This window comes from Acipenser ruthenus, chromosome 29, assembly GCF_902713425.1.
Source record: "Acipenser ruthenus chromosome 29, fAciRut3.2 maternal haplotype, whole genome shotgun sequence".
NCBI lineage: Eukaryota > Metazoa > Chordata > Actinopteri > Acipenseriformes > Acipenseridae > Acipenser > Acipenser ruthenus.
The window spans coordinates 21,922,203-21,944,364 of NC_081217.1; the positions used below are offsets into that span (position 1 = coordinate 21,922,203).

The 22,162-nt window shown below is 45.3% G+C and overlaps 3 protein-coding genes across 3 annotated transcripts; 1 reads left to right on the forward strand and 2 right to left on the reverse strand.

The window, feature by feature from the left end:
• Positions 1-944: 944 nt before the first annotated feature.
• On the forward strand, positions 945-7,197 carry LOC117427904 (aminopeptidase B). The gene is made up of 11 exons (XM_034046289.3): positions 945-1,450; positions 1,972-2,112; positions 2,241-2,392; positions 3,075-3,191; positions 3,357-3,592; positions 3,708-3,821; positions 4,124-4,236; positions 4,711-4,819; positions 5,008-5,232; positions 5,774-5,916; positions 6,242-7,197. The coding sequence occupies exons 1-11, from the start codon at positions 1,061-1,063 to the stop codon at positions 6,386-6,388; spliced, it is 1,887 nt and encodes a 628-aa protein (XP_033902180.3). The 5' UTR covers positions 945-1,060; the 3' UTR covers positions 6,389-7,197.
• On the reverse strand, positions 6,796-12,217 carry LOC117427927 (mitochondrial import inner membrane translocase subunit Tim17-A). Its single transcript, XM_034046324.3, has 6 exons — positions 12,109-12,217; positions 10,680-10,779; positions 10,299-10,362; positions 9,240-9,368; positions 8,501-8,611; positions 6,796-7,915 (listed from the first exon to the last, which is right to left on the reverse strand). Exons 1-6 carry the CDS (start codon positions 12,132-12,134, stop codon positions 7,848-7,850), a joined length of 498 nt encoding a protein of 165 aa, XP_033902215.1. The 5' UTR covers positions 12,135-12,217; the 3' UTR covers positions 6,796-7,847.
• Positions 12,218-14,649: 2,432 nt separating this feature from the next.
• Positions 14,650-22,123, reverse strand: LOC117427910 (leiomodin-1). Its single transcript, XM_034046302.3, has 3 exons — positions 21,620-22,123; positions 17,029-18,252; positions 14,650-16,464 (listed from the first exon to the last, which is right to left on the reverse strand). Exons 1-3 carry the CDS (start codon positions 21,878-21,880, stop codon positions 16,438-16,440), a joined length of 1,512 nt encoding a protein of 503 aa, XP_033902193.3. The 5' UTR covers positions 21,881-22,123; the 3' UTR covers positions 14,650-16,437.
• Between the last annotated feature and the right edge of the window lie 39 nt (positions 22,124-22,162).

Sequence of the window (22,162 nt, forward strand, 5' to 3'; positions counted from 1 at the left end):
AACATTCAGTCGCTGAGTTAAATGAAACGCGTTTTTATTTATTGAAATATTCTTCACAGAATGTTACATTTGGTTTGGGGTTGGTTTTTTCCTGTGCACGGAGTTTTTTTTTTTTTTAATTACCTGTCGTTTGGTTTTTCGCATTTTCAAGGTCAGTCTATTGATGAAACACACCCAGGTCCCAAAGGAATTCATCACAGTGCGCAGACACTAATCATGCTACTTGGGCATCATTAACAGACGCGTCACCGCTGTAAATTCAGAATCAGAGTTAACTATACAGAATAGTATAGAATAACAATTACCATTTGATGAGACAGATTTATGCAAAAAAAATGTGACTTACAGGCTGATGGGTGAGCGGACAGACAGACACCTCCACACATCACCCAGAATCTCATACTCTCAATAACTGAAACTAATCTACATAACAAAATCCATGAGCATAGCTAAGCTCTCTGGTGCTAAAACGTTCAAAACAGTTTAGCGCCAATTTTCAATACGAAAGCTAAATAACGTTAATACTAAGTTTCATGACTAATATATATTTTTTGGTTGTAATCCACAGCGGATAACAATCTGCAATAGGGTGTTGATGACAGAGATACACTGCCCTCTAGCGGTGCGATAGCAGAATAACGTTGTTTTATTGAAGCAGGAATGCCATTGTTCTGATAGTATTGTATAAGAACACATACATCCGCTTAAAACAATAAACATAGTATGACTCAAATACATATGTTATAATTGGCAGAGCAATAGTGCCGATCGTTTTCAACGTGGTTAAAAAAAAAAAAAGTGGACTTGATTGTCTTTATTATAGAATAAAAACAGAAGATTATGCATGAGGGGAGAGCGATATAAAAGCGCCTGCCAAATAAGTAATGCACGGCAATACTGACTGTGCATTTTCTCGCATGCGCACTACAGCACGGTGCGTGGGGGTGGCAACCGTTGCACCTTTATACAGTGCAGCTTGAGTGACGTGTTTTTCTAACGACGCTGTTTTCTTTGAGGAACAGAAATCCTCTCATTACCGAAGAGCCGCTGCAGTTGTAAAATGGAAAATTCGGATCTAGCGCTTCATTCGGATAACGCGGAAGACGTGGCCACGTCCTCTAGTTTCCGTCAGTTTCAGCTCCGACACTTTCATCTGGAGCTGGACGTGGATTTTGACAAGAAGAACGTCTCCGGGAGAGAGCGGCTGGATTTGAAATGCATGCGGGACTCCCCAGAGGAGCTGGTGCTGGACATACACCCCACTCTGGTAGTGGAGGCGGTGTCCTATTCGCCGGGTAAAGCCGGTAACGCAGACTCGATCAAAATCGAGCATGAAACGCGGAGCTTTACAAGCTACGGGACTTCGCTGGTTTTGAAATTCCCTGTTCAATGGAAACGAGGAGACGAGTTGCGCGTTGACATTGAGTACACTGCAACTGACGGGCCGGGGGTAAGAGTGACGTTTTCAAACTGCTGTTCTGTCGGTTCTGCATGCATTGCAGTTCTGTGCGGTGCGGTGCTACAGTGTACGCACTCTGTACTGCACAGAAACATAGCGTTCATTCAACACAGCGCTGGAGAATATTCAAAACCCACGATAAGCGAAACTGAAAGAAGAAAAAAAAATAGACGAATTAATTGAGCGTTACCCTAAACCCTATACGATGCAGCGTGTGAGAGAGACGCTTTAATATGCAGATATGGTGTTATCACGAGCGACGGGTGTTTAACTATCTCTTATATAAAGAATGACAAACCTGACCTCAATGGAGTTGTTTAAGAATTAGCTATAGGCGCTTGTTGTTGATATTCCCGGTGCTCAACAGGACTCCCCCCGTGAAGTGGCTACTCAGCCGCGGTGCAGGTGCACAGACCCGTCTCCTCTGCGCTTCATGCATTGTCCCGTCTCCTCTCTCACTCTCTCTCTCTCTCTCACACTCTATTTCTCTCTCTGTCTCTCCCCGGCGCTAGGTGTGCTGGCTGGATCCAGAGCAGACCGCGGGGAAGAACAAACCCTTTGTGTTCACCCAGGGTCAGGCGGTCCTGAACCGATCCTTCTTCCCGTGCTTTGATACCCCCGCTGTGAAAAGCACTTACACGGCCTCGGTGAAGGTGAGATATATATATAGATATTATATACACAGCGGCTCATGTTGTATTTGAAGAGCCCGTGCAGAAGGCACTGCTCCGTTCCCAGATGAATGTAAAGAGATGGATTGTTTCCCTGTAATTGCGCGCAGGTGCCGGAGGGGTTTACAGCGGTGATGAGCGCGACCTCCCGGGAGCACAGGCAGGCAGACCGCACCTTCCTCTTCAGCATGGTGCAGCCGGTCCCCTCCTATCTGGTGGCCCTCGCGGTCGGGGACCTCGTCTCTGCGGACGTGGGGCCCAGGTGAGGGACACTGCCGGACACGGGGTCCAGCCTGCCTCCATGTCATTCATACTGCCCACACTGTGTTAATGACCCTCGCCCAACACTTTGAGATCTCCATTGATATCGATCTGAGCACTGGCATTGCTCTGTGCAAATAAGAACTAACTTCGTGTTTTGTTTTTTAAGCAAGTTCCCCAAGGCTGGTGAACTCTGTGTGCTCAGCATTGTGTCCGCAGATCCACAACACTCGACTGATTTCTTTATTGTTTTAAAAAGGGATAAGAGATTTACTTTGCCCTCATGAACTCGCGTCAGTGTGTCTGTGTTTCACAAGTTTTATTTCAGGCTCCACGTAGTCATGTCACGATTAGACAGACTTTATATCACTAACCTGCTACCTGGCTTCAAATGACATATGCTATTGTTTTGTGTACCCTTTATTTTCATAATGGTCCTGCAGATATTCAGATCATGTGTGTGTTAAAATGACCGCGATGAAAACGTACATTAAAAACACACTCCGTCCTGCAACACGACGTGTGATTACAGATATCCGGGCTAACAGGACTGTGTTTGAAATCCATATTGCTCTGCTGCAGACCCCGCACGCTCAGCGACGCTGCAGAACGGTGTCTCTCGTGGACGCTTTGACGTCGCGCTGTGCACACAGCCTGCGTCACTGAGATTCTCTCCCCTGCAGGACACGCGTGTGGACTGAGCCCTGCCTCCTCCAGGCTGCTCAGCAGGAGTACGACGGGGTGATCGAGGAGTTCCTCGCCGTCGCAGAGAAGCTGTTTGGACCCTACGTGTGGGGCAGGTAGGAAAGCAGGCTGATCAGCACCAGCACAGTGCGTGTGTGTGCAGACAGCAGTGTGTTCTATTATGAGTCATGAAATCCAAAACCAATTCCCTTATTAAAGGAATGCTTTGGGCCATATTTTCCAAGCGTCTTCTCCAGTCTTTAACTGACTCCTCCTGGCAGGTACGACGTGCTGTTCATGCCCCCCTCCTTCCCTTTCGGGGGCATGGAGAACCCCTGCCTCACCTTCGTCACCCCCTGCCTGCTGGCCGGGGATCGCTCCCTGGCTGACGTCATCGTGCACGAGATCTGCCACAGCTGGTTCGGCAACCTGGTCACCAACGCCAACTGGGGGGATTTCTGGCTGAACGAGGGCTTCACCATGTACGCACAGCGGAGAGTCTGCACCCAGATCTACGGTGGGCACCCCACACACACACTGCTCCTTTTTCTAAGAGCCGGTGCCTAACCCCTAATTCACACAACCGTTTCGCGGAGAAGGTTAGATATTTAAGGAACGATTTTGTTTTCCAGGCGCTGCCTACGCCAGTCTGGAAGCCGCTACGGGCCGATCTCTCCTCCGGCAGCACATGGACACCACCGGAGAGGAGCACCCTCTCAACAAGCTGCGTGTGCAGATCAAGCCAGGTGAGTGAGGCCCCGCGCAGCAGCGCCATCAATTCCCATGGGTCGGGGCAGCTCGCACTGCAAACACATGTTCTCAGCATTCCATGCCTGTCCTTTAGGAATAAAGAAGAAGGGTTTCAGATAGCGCCTCCTCCCGTGGTCTTTATCACATTACGCAGGGACTGGTCTGGTTTTAGTGACGGGAGTGGCTGGTTCGATTGCTGTCACTCTGCACACAGTGATCTCGTACAGAAGGCTGTTATAAGGGGTGAGATGCGCCAGCTCGCCACCCTCACTGCTGTCTCTTACGTGGCTCTCTGTAGGAGTGGACCCCGATGATACGTACAATGAGACCCCGTATGAGAAGGGGTTCTGCTTCGTGTCCTACCTGGCTCACCTGTGCGGGGAGCAGAGCCGATTCGACGCCTTCCTGAGGGTACGTGAAGGTTTGCACCGGCAGATCTAGAGAGAGATGCTGGGGTGTGTTCAAGACCCTTCAGACATAGCAAACAAATATTTCACCCTGAATTTGGCCAAACAGTACTCCTTTTCACACAAAGAGAGATTCATGACTGCATTCGGTTTATACAAGAGTTCAGGAACAGATTCCCGGGACTGAGCGCTCCACAGAAATCAGGGGCTGACAGTCAGGTGAGGGTCACTGGTGTCCATCGGGCTGGTTTACCATTCCGAGTGCAGAAACAGCTGCGTGGGTTTGTGAGGGTCGCTGCTTTTCTTAAGACACCGCGGAGAACGGCGATCCACGCAAACGCAAGCCGCTGTGTCTTCAGTGGGCATGGTGAACGAGCCCGTTCTGCGGCATGACTCTCTCCTGTGGAGAGCTCGGTGGGCTTGGGGCAGCTCTAGTGCAGCTGTGGTTCAGTGCGTTGAGTGTCTCTGTGCTCTGCAGGGCTACGTGGACAAGTTCAAGTTCCGCAGCATTCTGGCTGAAGACGCTCTGGAGTTCTACCTGGAATATTTCCCTGATCTGAAGGAGAAAGGGGTTCACGAAATCGCAGGTAAGGACGGGTCAAAAGGGCTTTTAAGTGCCTTTTACGGTCAAATCCAAAAAAATCAGCAGTCAGTTTGGGGAGGGGGCGGGACCACCGACTGTGGTTGTTAAAACACGACTCATGATAACGGCGGCGATTGGGATCGTTGCAGATTTTGTTATCAGCAATGTCTCCCAGTGGCTCCCTTCTTGCAGGGCTGCAGTTTGAGAGCTGGTTGAACACTCCGGGCTGGCCCCCCTACCTGCCTGACCTCTCCCCAGGGATGACCCTCATGAAGCCCGCTGAGCAGCTGGCACAGTTGTGGGCTGCAGAGACCCTGGACCTCCCTGCCATCAAGGCTGTGGACACCAGCTCCTGGAAGACCTACCAGACTGTCTACTTCCTGGACAAAATTCTGGAGAACTCTCCCTTGCCCACAGGTAGGGCGGTGCTTTGAGATGTCATGCTGCTGATACGATCATCATGGAACTTGGTGAGGACATTCTTTACTGCAAGTTATTGAGTGATCAGAAGTGTGTGTGCGCTCGTTTATAGTGCTTACAGGGTCAAAATTATCCCCAGAAAGAAACTGACAAAGCCTACCTTATAGGAACACGGGATATGTCCCTGTAATTTTTAAACAGATATTTCAAACATAAAAGTGCAGCAGTATTTCCTTTAGCCCCTATTCTGTAAGGCCAAATGAACGCCATAGTTTACATAAGCATTGTTTCAAATCAGGTCCTCCAAACAGAGTAGCCCACTCATCTACACTGAATCTAAGTGCTGAAGGCTGTTTAAAACCCAGAAGGCTGTTTAACATGCACTTTGAATCTCTCTGCATCAAAGTCATCTGAGGAATAATACAATCCCTACGGCACTGCAAGCACAGAACCTGAAGCGTTCAGAAGCTGTAGCGGTTTCCCTTTCAGAGATCTGGAGCAGGTGATCGGGGTGTTTGAATTGCATTTTGTGTTCCAGGGAACGTGCAGCAGCTCGAGGAGCTGTACCCCAACGTGTCGAAGGCGAGGAACGCGGAGCTGCGTCTGCGCTGGGCTCAGATAGTCCTGAAGAATCACCACGAGCCGCAGTTCCACCAAGTCAGGAGCTTCCTGCACTCCCAGGTGGGTCCAGCCTGTTCCTCACAGGGCCTCTCCTACAGTCACCTGGGGAGCTCCTTCCTGTCACACGGCAGCCAAGTCTCAGGTCACTTTATAGGAAGCATCTATTGCAATGAAGACCATGCTTGCAGAAGTGCCATGTTAGATAACGTGCACACTTACAGGGACACATGTACTGCTGTTTCTAAGCTCACACTGATAGCTTTGATTTTGAATTCACAGGTGGGGCGGGGTGGGGTGGGGTGGGGCGGGGTGGGGCGGGGCGGGGCGGGGCGGGGCGGGGCGGGGGTTCCACCTTACTGACATACTTGTGAAATGTATTTTTTAGGGAAAGCAGAAGTACACCCTCCCCCTCTACAGAGCCATGTGGAGCGGGACAGAGCAAACCAAAGCCCTGGCGATGGAGATATTCTCCTCTACAGCCAAGCAGCTGCACTCCAACGTTCGCAGCTATGTGAAGAGAATCCTGTCCTGAGCCCTGCCTCCTCCAGCCCTCCGGAGAGAGAGAGATAGTCCTTTCACTTTTTATATTCCATCCTCAACGGACCCCGCAGTTCTATAATAAAACATTCAGTCGAGTTTATCTTGTTTTTTCCTTTCGTTAAGATGCTCGCAACGTCAGGATTCCTCATCTTCCATGCTTTGAAAACAAAAGCTGGCAAGTTCTCCTTACGGTTGTTTTCACAGAACCTGCCCAAATTAACATCAGTTAGCCCAAGACTGGCGTCTGTACAACTTCCATTAGTTAAAATGGCACTAGAATGAAAAACAGTGTTAGTGTACCATGCAGACACTTACAGAATCAACATTAACCCTTTCTTTAGACCTTACCTATCAATTACCCAAGCACTGACGAAACAAACAGATACGAGACCACAATGGTTTTGTTAGACTGCATCTTTTTATATGACTGTTAGTACCCTATAGTGAATCTAGTTCTTTTTAGTGCCCTAAATTACAGAGATGAACACACAAAAGGATATGAGTATTTCTCCAGACTAACCCACATAAGGCACGACACTTGCTCCGGTACTAACTGCACTTCCAGATATTTGCAGTGAGGTTAGCAGCACACTTTCAGGTACCCAGTTTGCACACACGCTGCTGAGCAAGGAGGCACGCTTCTCAATGCAACCTGCCACAAAACAACATCCTCGCGTCAAGCTGCCTGCTTTCTGACTGAGCAGCGAAACTCAGCAAGACATGAGGGGGCTAGACCACAAGTTTGTTTTGTTGTTTAATGGAAAAAAAAAAAAAACCAACAACTATAATTTCTTGCTAAAACAGTAACAGATGTATAATACAGTTTGCTAACCAACAGATTACAAATAACGTCATGTTCTTACAGCAGTGTGGCACTGTAGTCACGTGGGTCTGGCAAACGCAGTGGGGGGAAAAAATGATTCATTACCCAAGGCAAGTTTCTCATAGAAGTAAACAGATAATATTACTCTCCCATCCCTTCTCAATTAATTATAGCGGCTTATGCATCTGTCACAGTCACTCTACAGCAATAGAAAGGAAAGGGCAAAATATGGGGTTTACATACTAAATACAATTTTGCGAAGCCTGTATGTACACTATATTACAAATTCAATAACAATACCAGACTATTTGTTTTCTTCTGTTTTTAACTGTGTTCCTGCTGACAGCGCACATAAAATCATGCCACCAAAGCAATTTAAATGAGACGTAATCCAGTCAAACAAACCGACACTGTACAGACAGCAGCACATCTCTAAAAGAAACACATTTATCTGCTCAAAACCTACGTTAACTTGTGCCATCAAAATATCTGGTTGCATTTGAAAAGTTCCTTCATGCAGTTTTTTTTTTTTTTTTTTAAGGTCCTTGGCATCCAAAATGGGTTCCTGATCCAATTTCTAAACATTTTTTATGTATAAAAAAAAAACCCTATTTGAGTTGCAATGTCTTTATTGATACTGTCTGTAGTCACCGAAGGAAGGAGCTGGCATTGGAGCGGGTTCTTCAAACTGCGGACCTGAGGAGCGGAGAAACACAGTCAGTAAAAGATCAAACACACCGAACGCAATCTACACCCTCCATGAGACCACAGCAGTGTAATGCACACACAGAGATACTGCCACATATAAATCTCAGAATCGCAGGAGAACTGTTTTTTTAACCCTTAAACTACTATCTTAAAGTAGCATACACTTAAGGACAGGAGTAACAGTTTTATGAAAGTCATTTTTCTAGGCTTTTGAGGTTTTTATACCTGTGAAGCCCTTACACATTTATCCAAAACTGCAGGCACTCACGCTGGCCACCCAAGAGCCGTGTCCTAATGGATTGCAAATTCATTCGACACAGAGAAGCTTCTGTGTGTTGGGTATAAATATATAGGTATTGCACGCGTGATCATTTGATCACAATGCTCTTGATTCACAAAGTTAAAGTCTTTAAAGTATTTTTTTTTAATTAAATGAAACCAACAGCAACCTAGTACCTAATCATTTTAAAACAATTTTTAAAAAATGTGCCGTTGATATAGTGAGGCCCCAGGACTAAACAATTGATCCCTCAATCTCATTCTAAACTACCCGTCTTCCCCAGTGAAACGTACCAGTTGGAAACTGTGCCGAGGCAAATCTGGTTAAGAGAATCCCAGCTCCTTCGATCAATGCCAGCAAAATGCCTCCCATCGCTGCCGATCCCACCATTGCCACGGCGCCATCTAAGAAAAGAGGAATGAATCAAACACACACACTCCAGAAAATACTGCAAGACGTGCCATTAACAAACACGATCCCAGCCTGCACTAAAACCCGAGCAACACACAAAGCACTGCTCTTTAGAAGCAGCCCAGCTAAACTGTGTTCAGCGCGACGCATTTCATTGATGTATTATTGAAACTGAACCACTCGTGCACAGCAGAACAAACCGGATTTTTTACATCATTAAAAAATCGAACGGACCACAGGGATGGCAATAAGACTCCTGTTGCATAGCAGTGTCACCCATTCCGGGTTTTAATAGGAGCCCCAGTGTGTAGGTTACAAGCTCAGGTGTGTCTTATTAAACTCATAGTAAAACCAGGAATGGGTCAAACTGCTATGCACTGGGAGTCTTGCTTCCAGCCCTGAAACAGACGGTCCAGTTCTGGGACAGAATAACACTCCCATTGCTTGGGAGATTTCAGACGAGCTGAGCTGTGTGTTTTTTTTTGTAACTCCACCAGGCTCCTGACTGTTGATTTCAGTGTGTGAAGAGCTGCATTGCATTGCATTGATTACTAAGCCCTTGATTTCCCGGCTGCTGTCTGAAACGTGCAGAATGGATTTGTTAAATGCAGGTCTCCTTACTTCTGGCTGCCAGGATGGCTCCGGTCATTGCGCCGCTCGTGATGGAGTTCCAAGGGTCTTCCTTCCCCCTCACTTTGACTAGGCTGCAGTCGATCATAGAGAACAAGCCTCCCCAAACCGCAAAGCTGCCTGGTTACATAGAGAAGGACACGTGTATAGAGATGAGCAAAATAATTCACTTCACCTTGGAAACTTGGGGAATTTTAGCATGCGCTGTAGCACCACTTAGTGGGTGCATTTTGTAACTGACGTATTATTTATTTATTAATTTTTTTAATTGTTGCTTTTAAAAGTCTAATATAATCTTTTTTTGTGAATCACTTCTAGATCAGGTCATCAAGACTTGGTTTAAAATGTCCACGATCCCAAGCATTTCATGCCAATGGATTGAAAACACACAAAAAATCCCTGATAACCTAACCATGACCTTGCACCAGCAGCATTAGGGAACTACTTTTACAAAACACCATCCAGAGAATGAAAGCTAAAATGCATAAGATTTTTTTTTTTTTTTGTATGATTATAATTGTATTTTTTAATTGAGGGTTCATCCAGCTCCAGTGGACCAATGGCGGCGACTCAACATCTTCTGTGTTTTGTCTAGTCCATCCCCCATGTGCACAGAAAGGACATGAAAGGTCATCAACATGGGCAGGTGACCACCGTCCGCCACACTGCACTGCACGGGCTCCACAGCACCTGCCCTGGCCTGTGTCCTCAAAACACGAGCCACAGCGTGAATGACCCCCAATCTTCACTGAAATAAACCCCCAAATATCCCACTAGAACTCCAGCAACCCATTCCCAGCCTGATCTCTAACAGATCTCTGTTTCTAGCCTTGATGTCACGTTGAAGTCCCTGCCCAAGCAAGACAGCCTTCCCACTTGTAATAAATATGGAGGGCTGTGTTTATGATCCAGCTCTGTTTATGAAGGCTCTGGGGGTGCGTGTTGCTTATCTATACAGCTCTTTCTAAGCAGTCACAAGAAAACATTCAATCTAGTGTGATTGGTCCCAACCCAGATCAAAACTTCCAGCGATGCACGACATTCGCTTACCTCCTAGCATCGGGGCCCGTGTTTTAATAGCCGTCACGCTTCCTCGCAACCTGTGGTTCATTCCCTGATAAAAACAACAACAACAGACAATTTCATGAGCGTTATGGGATGTGTCCTTGAGCCAGAGACGAGCGAATAAATAATGAAACATGTGAAAAGCTCAAGGCTGGGTTTTAAATGTTTGTGCTACACAGGAAAAGGGTTCTGATTAGAGGGCACATTGCTGGAATGACTTGCCGATATACTCTGGCAGATAGACGTCATCGCCCCCACACTGTATCTGGAGCTCAATGTGGTCTCTGTGTTATCTAGTAAACACACTCCTGCTAGGATTACAGGGCTCCAATCTCCTTCTTGCAGAGTTGAGGCATTGACACTTACAGATGGTGAATTCCTAAATCCTTTGACAGCCTGGAAGATGCCACCACCGATGACACCCATGGTGAAGGCTCCTCCGCAGTCATCCACAATCCTCCAGGGGCTGCAGACAAACACAACACATGGGCAGGGATGGAAACAAGACTCCTGCTGCATAGCAGCTTCACCCACTCCAGCTTATGAGCTTGATCAGTCCCGGCGTTTACTGCCGGTAACAGGCTCGGGTGTGTCTTATTAAAACCATTGTAAAACCAGGACTGGATCAACCTGTTATGCAGTAGCAACACAGATGAGGCAGAGAACTATTGGCCAACACATTATATTGAAAAATAAAAAAAGTCTTGAAACAAAAGCTTAATTAGTGAATGTATATTACACTTGTAGAACACACTAGGATAACAATAATTTTTTGACCTGAAAAAAGAAGCAAGGACCAGGGGTCACAAATGGATATTAGATAAAGGGGCATTCAGAACAGAAAATAGGAGGCACATTTTTTACACAGAGAATTATGAGGGTCTGGAACCAACTCCCCAGTAATGTTGTTGAAGCTGACACCCTGGGATCCTTCAAGAAGCTGCTTGATGAGATTCTGGGATCACTAAGCTACTAACAACCAAACGAGCAAGATGGGCTGAATGGGGCCTCCTCTCGTTTGTAAACTTTCTTATGCTCTTATGTTCTTAATATACAGACACTAGTTGGGTCTTGTGCTGTACTGAGTTGTGTTTGTTTTTTAATTACAATCATAACGTATTGTTGAATCGTGTTTTTGTCTGTTGAACGTGTAATACGTTAATCCCAGCACTGGCTTTTATTAAAATGTTTCCTACACGATATTGTTTTAACATCTGTCATGGACGGCTTCCTGATTTAAGACTCGCTTCACATCCACACCGACGCGTTTTGAAACACACTCCGTTTTAAAACCATGTACAGTTAACCCATTTGCAGCAATGCCAGTCGTGTACAAAGTCTGTTAGGTTCCACAGTATAAATATCGGTCACGTCAGCCTCACGGGTTGTACGCGTCGTGCGTACGTACGTAGCCACGGCTGTACGTACAGCACAGGCCATTGAATCTCCTGTCGTTTTATTTTTTTTATCTGTCACAGTGCAGAACGCTCCTCTGTTTTTAGGGACGTACGCGTTTCTCATTGTACACAGGAGCTCGTATAGTCCGTGTGAATGCAGTGTTGTGTTCTGTATTTAATAAGAAAGGTCACTGAAGGCTGCTCTGTGCTGTGTTGTCAAGGACACAGCCCGCCAGTGTCACAGAAACACCGGTTGAATTGAAACAATGACTGCCCTGCTTTCAATGACCCTGCCCTCTCAAGACTCACGGTGCAGTCAACAAAAACTCGTTTTTAATCACGACACACGCAACCTATTCTCTCAAGTCTCTGTGTCAAACAAGCAAATAAAAACTTACCAAGGTTCACGTGCGTACTCCTCCATTTCTCTCTCTCTGTCTGTCCAGGAAGAACTGGGCGGGGTCGTGGGGTTGACGTCACACTCAGTGACGTCGTTGCATGACGCTTCAATGCGACTGTGTAAATTTAATTATTCGATTCAAATTAACATTGTGTTTGTGTATTGAAGGTTGTTTTTTTTGTTTTGTTTTTGTTTTCTGACTCCACCTGGGTAATGCATGTTACAACACAGACGTACACACACAATAAACATATTTGAAGTCTTGTGTGTGCCTAACTATAATGTCACCCAGTATAATAATATGCTAGAAAACTATCTTATAATATACTATGGCATGTACTGCAGTTGTTTTTTTTCCTGTTTTTGTAACATTACCTTTTAGTATGTTGCGATCTTTAAGTAAAAGGATGCTCCTTTTGCTCTGGAGGAAAACAGTTGATGGAGCGAGACCTGTACTGTTTGTTTGTGAACAGTAGGGGGCAGTCGTGTCAGGTTTATGCTCTGGTAGTGTAATGATTGTGACACGGCTGGACTGAATTTGTAGCCACTCGTCAGTAGAGAAGAAAAGAGTGGGTTGGGGAGAGGTTTGAAATAATTTAGCGACGAAAAAAAAGTCAACCTCACCTCTCCACAGACAGTTTGACAATCGCAGGCAACATTATTACAACGCTCCTGCATTCCAGTTTGATGAAACCTGGGATCCTGCGTGTTCGTAGTGTGTATTGTAAACATCACCTCCCCTAAACCCAATCAAACCCCTTTTAAGGGTACGCAGCCTCATATAATTAGACCCCACATGACATCATTGATATACATTAGTTCCCTTAAGAATTCACTTTGCTGCGTGCTGTCATGTTAAAGCAATGATGCTCTGTGAATGGAAAGAATGTGCTACTTCACAGTGAATGAATTAGAAGCCGTTCCAGGGAGAGTTTGGTAGTCAGGGCTGTCCCTCTTTGTTTAAACACAGACCCTCAGTTTAATACGCGGGCTGGAAACTATTCAGGAGGAATGTGTTGTGATGTAAGGTTGCTATCACACCATGATCTCTTCATGAAAAACTGTTACTCTTCACTGAGCATCAGTACAGCGATACAGCACAGAGAGCAGCTCCTCGCTCTTCATAAGTATTTCACAGTAAGTAGCTTCAGATTTCCTTTGTTTATTTCTTACTGTCCCCTTAGCTATTTATACCCTGATCTTCAGTTTCAATTCCTAAGCTGAGGGAACACGGAGACACTTTGCGGCTTGGAACTTGGTTTCAGGAGACTAGGTTTCAGGCCGCTGCACGGCACACCAGGCAGGGAGACTCGGGGTTTGATACAGCAGCCTCAAACGAGGTCTCCCGGTCCAATGTAGGCTGGTTCAAAGTGCTTTTATATTCCCACCAGCAACACAACAGGGAAAAACAGCTTTAAAACATATACTGTCTGATCTCTGGTTTCCCAGGTTTGGAAGAAATACTTCCTGTGTTACAAGTAACAAGTTCCCAACCCGACCTGACATCATTTCCTGTTGGTATAGCATGTGGCAGGTGGGGTCACGTGTGTTTCTTTCACAACTCCACATTGAAGACCGAGGCTGATGGAAGTGTAAAACAGGTACATCTGTGGAATGGTTTAGTGAGTGAATCCCTAGCTGGATCAATCTGTCCCAACTGAAGTCTGATTTTCTCAAAACCACCACACAACCCACAAAAACCTCTGAAAACAATTTCAGGAACAGCAAAGAAAATAGCTTTGCATTTCCATTTAGGAGTTGGTCTTTACTGAGATATTTTTAGAAATAATAATAAATTAAAACAATGTATATGTTAATGGTTTTCCAGGAATCGTGTTCCACTCCCAGGTCTATTATAAGCAAACGGGTTCCAGACAGCGTTCTGGCTTCCATCCATAATTAGGAAATAGCAATGGAATGAACTTGAAACACTGCTTCCATTAAAATGACCAAATATAGGCATTTCTACAGAGCAGCGGGGTTCAGAAGCTGCTGGCAATGTTCACTCTCTGTCTATTACTCAGGAGGATAAGCCTGACACATAAACTCACTTCTAGTCTCTCATTAGTGGATGGTGCTGTGTGACAATAATACACCAGAAAAGAAATATCGCTTACGACTTCCTGCAACAACTCCAGAGTTTCTGTAACACAGGAAGTGTTTTTTTACTTCTATTTTTGTGTATGGTGAAAGTGTTTCTTATTGCAAAAACATTTTTTTTTTTTGTGATAATCTGTGCAAGGTGTTTTGACTCAGAGATCAGTTGCCTACCATATACCTTACGCAGGCTACATCAATCAAAGGGTCTTCATGATTCAATCCTGGCTGCTGTGCTTCAAGTATTGGTTCAGGTCACCTATATCAACTCCTTTTAAGATGTTAAAGTTGATTGTGCTTTCTACTGGGTTGAATAGATTCAGTTCTTTCAGCCTGTCTTTGTAATCAGTCCTTTAAGCCCAGCTGGGTCTGCTTGGACTCTCTCCATATAGATACCTTCAGAATTCTAACCAGGCAATCAAAGCTGAACACAAGCATTGCATTGATTATTAATGATGGTGAGAAGTTTATTTACTGTACCAGTGTGTCTGTTATTGAATCAGGGTTTACATATCCAAACGATGACATATTCAGTATACAGTATATCAAAATTCTATAGAAAAATAGGGTCAAGCTACAACATATTTACATGCTGGTAAACGCACTGGCAGTTCTCCCCTGTAGATAAATATTTGTACACTTGAATCATTGAAAACTCTTGGTAAGCAGTCTTCTACTGTATTGCTGAAAATATAACTTACTGTGTAACAAAGCCTTTGTTTAAATTATCCTTTCACTGCTCTGTGCAGTGCCTATGGCCTTGAACAAAGTATTTCACTAGAGATTTAGATTTACCCCCCAAACTTTATAATAAAGAAGTGAAGATGTCAAAAAAGAGGGATCTGCCACCATACATTATCATTTAAAAAGAAACATTTACAAACTATGAACTGTGATGATGCAAGTCAAGCAGACAAGCATTTCAGCCAGTAAGGTGCATCTGTCTTGACTTTTAAAAAAAGGTTTTACCTTAAAATTCTGTCTTGAAATTACTGATGGCATTAACTTTACCCACAGTGTACCTTTGTATTGTACATGTTCTGTGTAATATTTAAAGCATCACTGAAACATGAACCTTGCATGCAGCCATGCTAATCCTTGTAGGGTGTTAACAGACTCAAAACACACATGTGATTATGAAAGTGGTCCACAGTCTTCAGAACTTCAAGCAGGACCTCTCACCACGCAACAGGGAAACAGATTCTTCCCACTGGCGGTCCTTCATAGGTCTGCCTTTGAAGATTCATATTTGAATGCATTTCAAGTGCGCTAATAAGGAATGTCGTTCAATGGTTCTTTAAAATGCACGTACCTCCTTATTTAATTTTTTTTTTTTTTTAAAACACTATCTTTCTATAAACGTACACGTTGTCTCTGCAGCACAGCAGCTGGGAGAGCTGTGATGGAATGTTTACAGCCTTGTGTCCCGTGCTGCTGCTGCGCACAGTCAAAGCTATTGCTGAGCTCCCTGTCTGTTACCTGGAGTGCCCATTTGGACCCATTCAGACCGCTCCCTCACCAGATATCTTGGTCTCTCTGGATACATCACCGTCCGCTCTTCAAATGCACATAAAAGAGTTTAATATAGAAGACGTCGAATAAGAAGGATAAAGCAAAGAGTACAAAAGTAGCTGAGGACTGGCATCGCCTTGTTATGTGTCCTGTATGTGTCAGTCCAGTATAAGACATTTCAACTGTAAGAAAAAGGTATTTCTAATTGGGTTAATATTACCCGCTTAATATCTAAAAATACAGCCTCCCAAATGACTAACCAATCCCACAAGCTCACCCATTAAAAACCATTCTTTTCCACCTTCTAAAATGTTTAAAACCTTTGGAATATTCCCAGCAAACCGTCATTCCGCTGAATACGATACTTACTGACAGACTGCATCCCATCCCATACCTCCTGCACACATTTCAACAGCCTTACACAGTGTGGTATATAACCCACAAAAAAAACCAAGAAGCGACAAGCGCTTACTCACAACGCCTAACAAATTAACAATACAACAGGCTTTCAATTTAATCTCTCTGCTGAATCCACCGCAGGCAGCCAACACCAGACCGAGGCCAGCCGTCAATTCAGATCAAAGTTCCAGAGTGCAGCGAGGCGTGTGAACAAAGACCCTTGCATTTCTGAAGCGGCGAGACTGCATCCTGGTGTCTAGTTTGAAAAGTCATGAAGATGAGGGCTGCAATCTCCTCAAGGTTAATGAGATGTCCTTCCTTATCGCAATAGCTTGGGTACTTCAACCTAGCGAGAAGGAGAGAGGATGGAAAAGCCCGGGTTACTGGTGCAGTTCACTATGCATGCCGGCTGTGAACATTAATGATATATCCAGTGAAATAAGTAACAGATTATGAAGAATAACATCAGAATGTTTTTTTTTTTAAATGTTACTGTGTATTGATATATAAAGGCAGATTTTGACAGCTGTTTTGTATTTTCATTAGGTTGCAATATAATGGGAACGCATGGCCGATTTATTCAGTTATTTCATCAGCTTCTCTCTCTCAAAGGTCTAGAGTGAGCTGGGATCACTTTACGGAATATCAATTCAAGGTCTGATCATAGAGTCAGGTTACATATAGAAACTGAAAACGTGTCTCTCACCAGTCTTTACATTATTTGAAATTATGCATAGCATACAAATCCTGGTAGGACTGCAGCATGACTGGGGGGAGACCTTTACTGTGGGTTACTTTCCTGCATTTCATGTAAACTCACCCCTGATCATCCCAGGGTCAAAGACTTTGTGGTCGAAATGTTTGTCATGGAATTGGAGTTTCTCTCAGCGTTTCTCAGTACAAACCCTACCTTTCTAAGACCCTTCTTATTGCTGCAGCGGATGGAGGCCAGCAGCTGGTCCCGCTTGTTCTTCTCCTGAGCAGGGGGTGAGGAGCACCCCTCCAGCTTCCTCTCAGAGACAGGGCTCAGGGAGTTCCTGGGGTTCTCCCCGTTGAGCGGGGGTGCAGGGGGAGGGGGTGGGGGTGGAGGCGGGGGTCCTCCCGCTCTCTTCGGGGTGACCTTCGGAGAGGACCAGGGGGAAGATCTAGGGGAGCACTGCGGGGATGGCCTGGGGGAGCTCTTGTTAAAGCCTTCCACCTTGGGGACCTCTAGCGAGCTCTTCTTCTCCCCGTCTCCCTGGGCCAGCTTCTGCTCCAGGAGGCGCTTCTGCCTCTGCTTGTCCATGTTCCTGCTCAAGATGTTGGTCATGGTCATCCGAGGACCGGCCAGCTCAAAGTGGTAGCCCAGCTTCAGCAGGGTGGAGTTCTCCTTCAGGATCTTGGCCATCTCCATCTCCGTCTTGCCTCCGCAGATGTGCCTCTGGTTATGGAAGCGCAGCTCGGTGAGAGTGGAGTTGCACTGCAGGGCTCTGACGACGGCGGAGATGCCCTTGCTGGTGAGATGATTGGAGTCGAGATTGAGGCTCTTGACGGTTTTGTTAGTCCTCAGCATGGCGCCGATGGCGATGGCGACGTGGTCGTCGGCCCGGGTGTTAGCCAAGGCGAAGACCTTCACAAAGGTGTTGGTCTTCAGGGCCTCGGAGAAGCGGATCAGCATATCAGTCTTTATCACTTCAGAGTTGTTCACGTTGAGTTCGGTCAGCTCGGGGTCGTTGTTCTGGATTTTCTCCAGGGTTTCATCGAAGATGCTGGGGGCAGCCTCCTCCTCGTCCTCCTCCTCCTCCTCTTTCACTTTGCTTACAGGGCTGTCCGTCACGTCTTTAGCAGGGCAGTTTTCTGACTGGGAGGTTTTGGTGCTCGTCTCGTCTCTGCTTTCGGACTCCACGCACTTCTGTTCCTTATCGGTGTCTTTCTTGTCCTCCTTCGTCGCTGTCCTTTCCTCCTTCCCTGTCTTCTTCTCTGGTTTCTCTCTGGCCTGCTCGCTCTTCTCCTGCGTCTCCTTGCTGTTTGATTGGCTGCTCCTCTCCTCGCGGCTCCGGCCCATTCTTCTCAGGCGATCCTCTTTCCTGTTGTCTTTCCCCGGATCTTGCTTTTCTGGCTCACTGGCTTTGGTTTCTCTGCTGTCTGGTTCTTCCTAAACAACGAGAAACAAAGACGTTCCGGTAAACGTGTCATGACAAAGCTCATCAAACCCACCGCACTAACACTGAAGGGTAAGCGCTTGTTTAGTAGAGTTATATGTAGATCTGCATGGTTGATTCAGATCTGCATGTTCTTGTGAATATGCAAACAGCGGTTCATTAAAACAGAGCTGCATTACGAGTTAACTTGACACCACAGGGTTCTTTAATGCATGCATCTGCTTTATTTCAACACTATATAATTTATAGCTTGTTTTCTTAAATAGCCTGTGCTGCTGTCACTGCTGAAAATCCAACAATCACAAGTCTGTTACTAGAAATCCAGCTTCTACAGTATATAAAAAAACACCTGATTCACAAATACATTGAACAAGTTCTTGTTTTAAAGTCTTTAAAGAAACACATGTGTATCACAGTCTCCAATCATGAGTACTCTAAATACACTTGAAACGGTTTACTATACACTGACCCTTTGACCAGCTTTGGAGTGACTTAAAACCAGTACGGCCACCAGCTCTGACCAGCGTACAGCCATGCTGGTCATTTCTGGAATTTTTCCACCAGGGTGTGTTTTAAATACAAGAATTCGGAGGAAACGGCATCTTTGTTTGTGTGCAGAGTTACTGTGCTCTCCCAGCAGCACATACCCTTCCTTAAAAGGAACTGAGAACATAAACTAGCAGCGCAGGAATCCAGACTGCAGAATCGTGGATGTGTCGAGAAAGCAGCCGTTCCTTTCCTAGCCTGGAGGATGCTCTACAATTACGATACGGCCAGGCGGCCTCGGTGCTGTCACTGGATTTCATGAGCAGCTCCTGAACTCAAAGCACAAAGTCCCTGAACAACACACACAGTAACAACACATTTCAAACCCAACCTTTCAAAATGCAACTAACATCATAAAAATAAGATCTGTGAAAATGTCCTTCGAAGCTACTTCACAACTTGACTTCCTTGCTTCGGCAGCACAGGGTTTGATTTCATACTTATTCAGACAGTCAGCACACCAGTACCAAGTGTGGCCTGAAGCCAAAAGGTCACCCTCTCCCCTCTGCCCAGTACAGCTGGCTGCTAAGCTTGACCTATGAGAAGACCACTGTAGTAATTCAAAGGGGAGGGAGACCCTGAGTGAACAGAAATGAGAGCCAATATTTCACATCCTCAGTTAGCTCTGAGTTCAGAATGTGGGATTTAAACAGGAAGCTTACATCGAGTAATCTTGGTGACACACAGTAAGCTACTATCGAGGGCTACGTTGTAAGCATGACTTATTCTGAGGACAGCCCTGAGTTCCTATTTTAATGATGCAAACTGCGTCTAATGTATACTGAGACCGTGCACAGGTGCAAGACCTCGAACGCTTCTGCAGGTTACACTGCAGTATATGATAGGATGCTATAGGGCTTTTGTACAGGATCATAGTATGTGTTTTCTGATGAACCTGCTCTGACGTCTCATTGACGAGGCTGGGTTTGCAGTGTGTGACGTACAGCCTCGCGGACTCTATGAAACAGCAGACATCGCTGTAACTCTCGCGGTCATTTCTTATTGTCTTGCTTGTTTAAAAATACTTGCTCACAGAAATCCAATGTTTGGTTTTTTTTTTGTTTGGTTTTTTCTCAGACTGCCTCGTGTTTTTTCTTCATGTTCATTGACGCTCATGGCAAGTTGATTCTGAAAAAAACATCTTTCATTTTGGACAAATTGAACAGCCAGTGCAAAGACAGAAGTATCTCACGAAACAGAAAGCTAGGATTGGAGTTCCAATCAGCCCCAGAGTCAACCCTCGACTGCGAGATGTCTATTGCCATGTAAAGTGTTTGTTACTAAAGTCACAGATCTGGAACAGAGCGAGTTGAAAACAAGACTCCCACGCTCTTCCAGATCAAACAGCTGCTTCATGGCAGTCTTACTCCAACGATCCACCTGCAATCGGGCCTTGTGACCTACAGCACAGGAAGTGTTTAGGGACCAAGAGGCATGTGCTATTTTGTTAAGAGTCTCGGGTCTGGAGTCGCAATGTGCAAGAGGGGTTTGTTTGTTTCTCTCCTTTAAAAAAAATAGGAGTTAATTAAACACAGAGAGTTTCCATAAGAGCACACCCTGATTCTATTTCCTTATTGAGAATCCGAAAAATGGTCAAAACCCAACTTAAATCACCGCTCTTAACGAATCAGCAACATAATGAATGGAACCTTTTGAGACTTATTTCCAACAGGTCCTGGCAGGACAGACAGGCGTCAGCAATCATAAACAAACACAACGCAACCACAATACTACTACAAGCTTATGATTAAGACAACAGAAATGTCATTCTAAATATGTGGGCAGGGAAGTCTTTCTGTATAAACACCACCACTGTAAACATGCATTCTCGCACACATAGTTTATATGAGGGCTTCTCGTGAAATGTTCCAAGTGCGTTTAGGTTGAAGTGCTAAAGAAACTCACACGTAGACCACCTTGTTAAATGTTTATTGAGTAGCACACAGCATGACAGACCCGGTTTCTTTATTAGCAGTCTCAAGCACCCACACCCTGTGTATTCAGGTCCCACACAGCGTCAGGGTTTTTCAACCAAGCCCAGAAGAAAAGATTCTGAGACCAGCAAGGAAAGCAGCCAATTCAGAGCTGGCTATTCCCATGAATAAAGCTTAAAACATATGTGACCATTCCCTGGAGCACAGAGAGCCTACAACGTGCACTTTTTGCTTTGATTTAGTCATAGGGGTAAGAGAACGTCTTAAAAACAAGACTGAATTCCGAACCCACAGCGGTCCAGAAAGATTTCATGGTAGCAAACCTTTTGTGATTCACCATTTTATTAGATTTGATTTTTAAATCTTTGAATATAAATGTGAAATCAAGTCTTGGTGACAAAGGGCGTGTTCAGCAGTAATATGTAATGTGTAAACTAGAACACCCTTAAGGGGCGTGCATTGTAGCCACAGTATTAGATCTTGTTTTTTTAAAGCCCCTTTGAGCACAGGCTTCAGCCAGTTGTAAACTGTTGCTCCTTTTAAAATAGTGTGAGAGGTCCCTCCCTACATAACCCACATGAGAAGGTCTTATAAACACAGTTCTGTCATCACAAATCCTAAATACGAGTGTGTTTCGGCTTCCTAACGACACTGGGATAGAATATGACTTATTTACCTGACTAAGTATTCTAGCACTTAGTTGCTTTCACAGTACCTGATCAACACAAATCTTGGACTGCCTATCATTATCTAGTCCAAGACTGGGGCTAATCGGAGCCTGCGAAACCAGATTGCATTATAGTTATGGGTGAGGGGTTGATAGATTGGTGAAATTCGTTGTATTTTTGAAGCAGGGATATTGAAAGCTGGTCCGCCTCACCTCTCCCTGCTCGACGGACAGCTCTCTCTCAATCAGCTTCTTGGTTTCTCGCTCGCAGTAGTCCAGCATCGCTCCTCGGTTGTAGCATTTGGAGGGGTGTTTGTCGGTCTGGTTTCTCTGCCTCAAACCCACAGGCACTTTGTAGTCTGGGTCCTCAACGTCCAGCTCTTTCTCCAGCTCCTTCATCTCCTCTGGGGAGAGGTCGGCCAGAAGATTATCAATATCTGGGTCTTCACTCACTTGTCTTCTGCACCTGGACATGCTGGCTGTCTGCTGTAGTTCCAATAGTCTGTTCAATTATAAGGGTCTGTCTCTCAATTAAGAGACACAAAAAGAAAACAAAAATAAATAACCCAGGGCTAGTTTATTTCCCTTAACGCAAGTGTCCACACAAACCTTCAAAGCAGCCCAAGAAACGAGAAGGCAGGACTCATGTCAAGTCAAAAACAGACTGGCATTGACTCTGCCCAACTCTGCAGCTATTGGCTGAGTGGCTGGGCAGTCGCGAGCTGCTCAGCGAATCAGATAAGGCAGTGGGGAGCT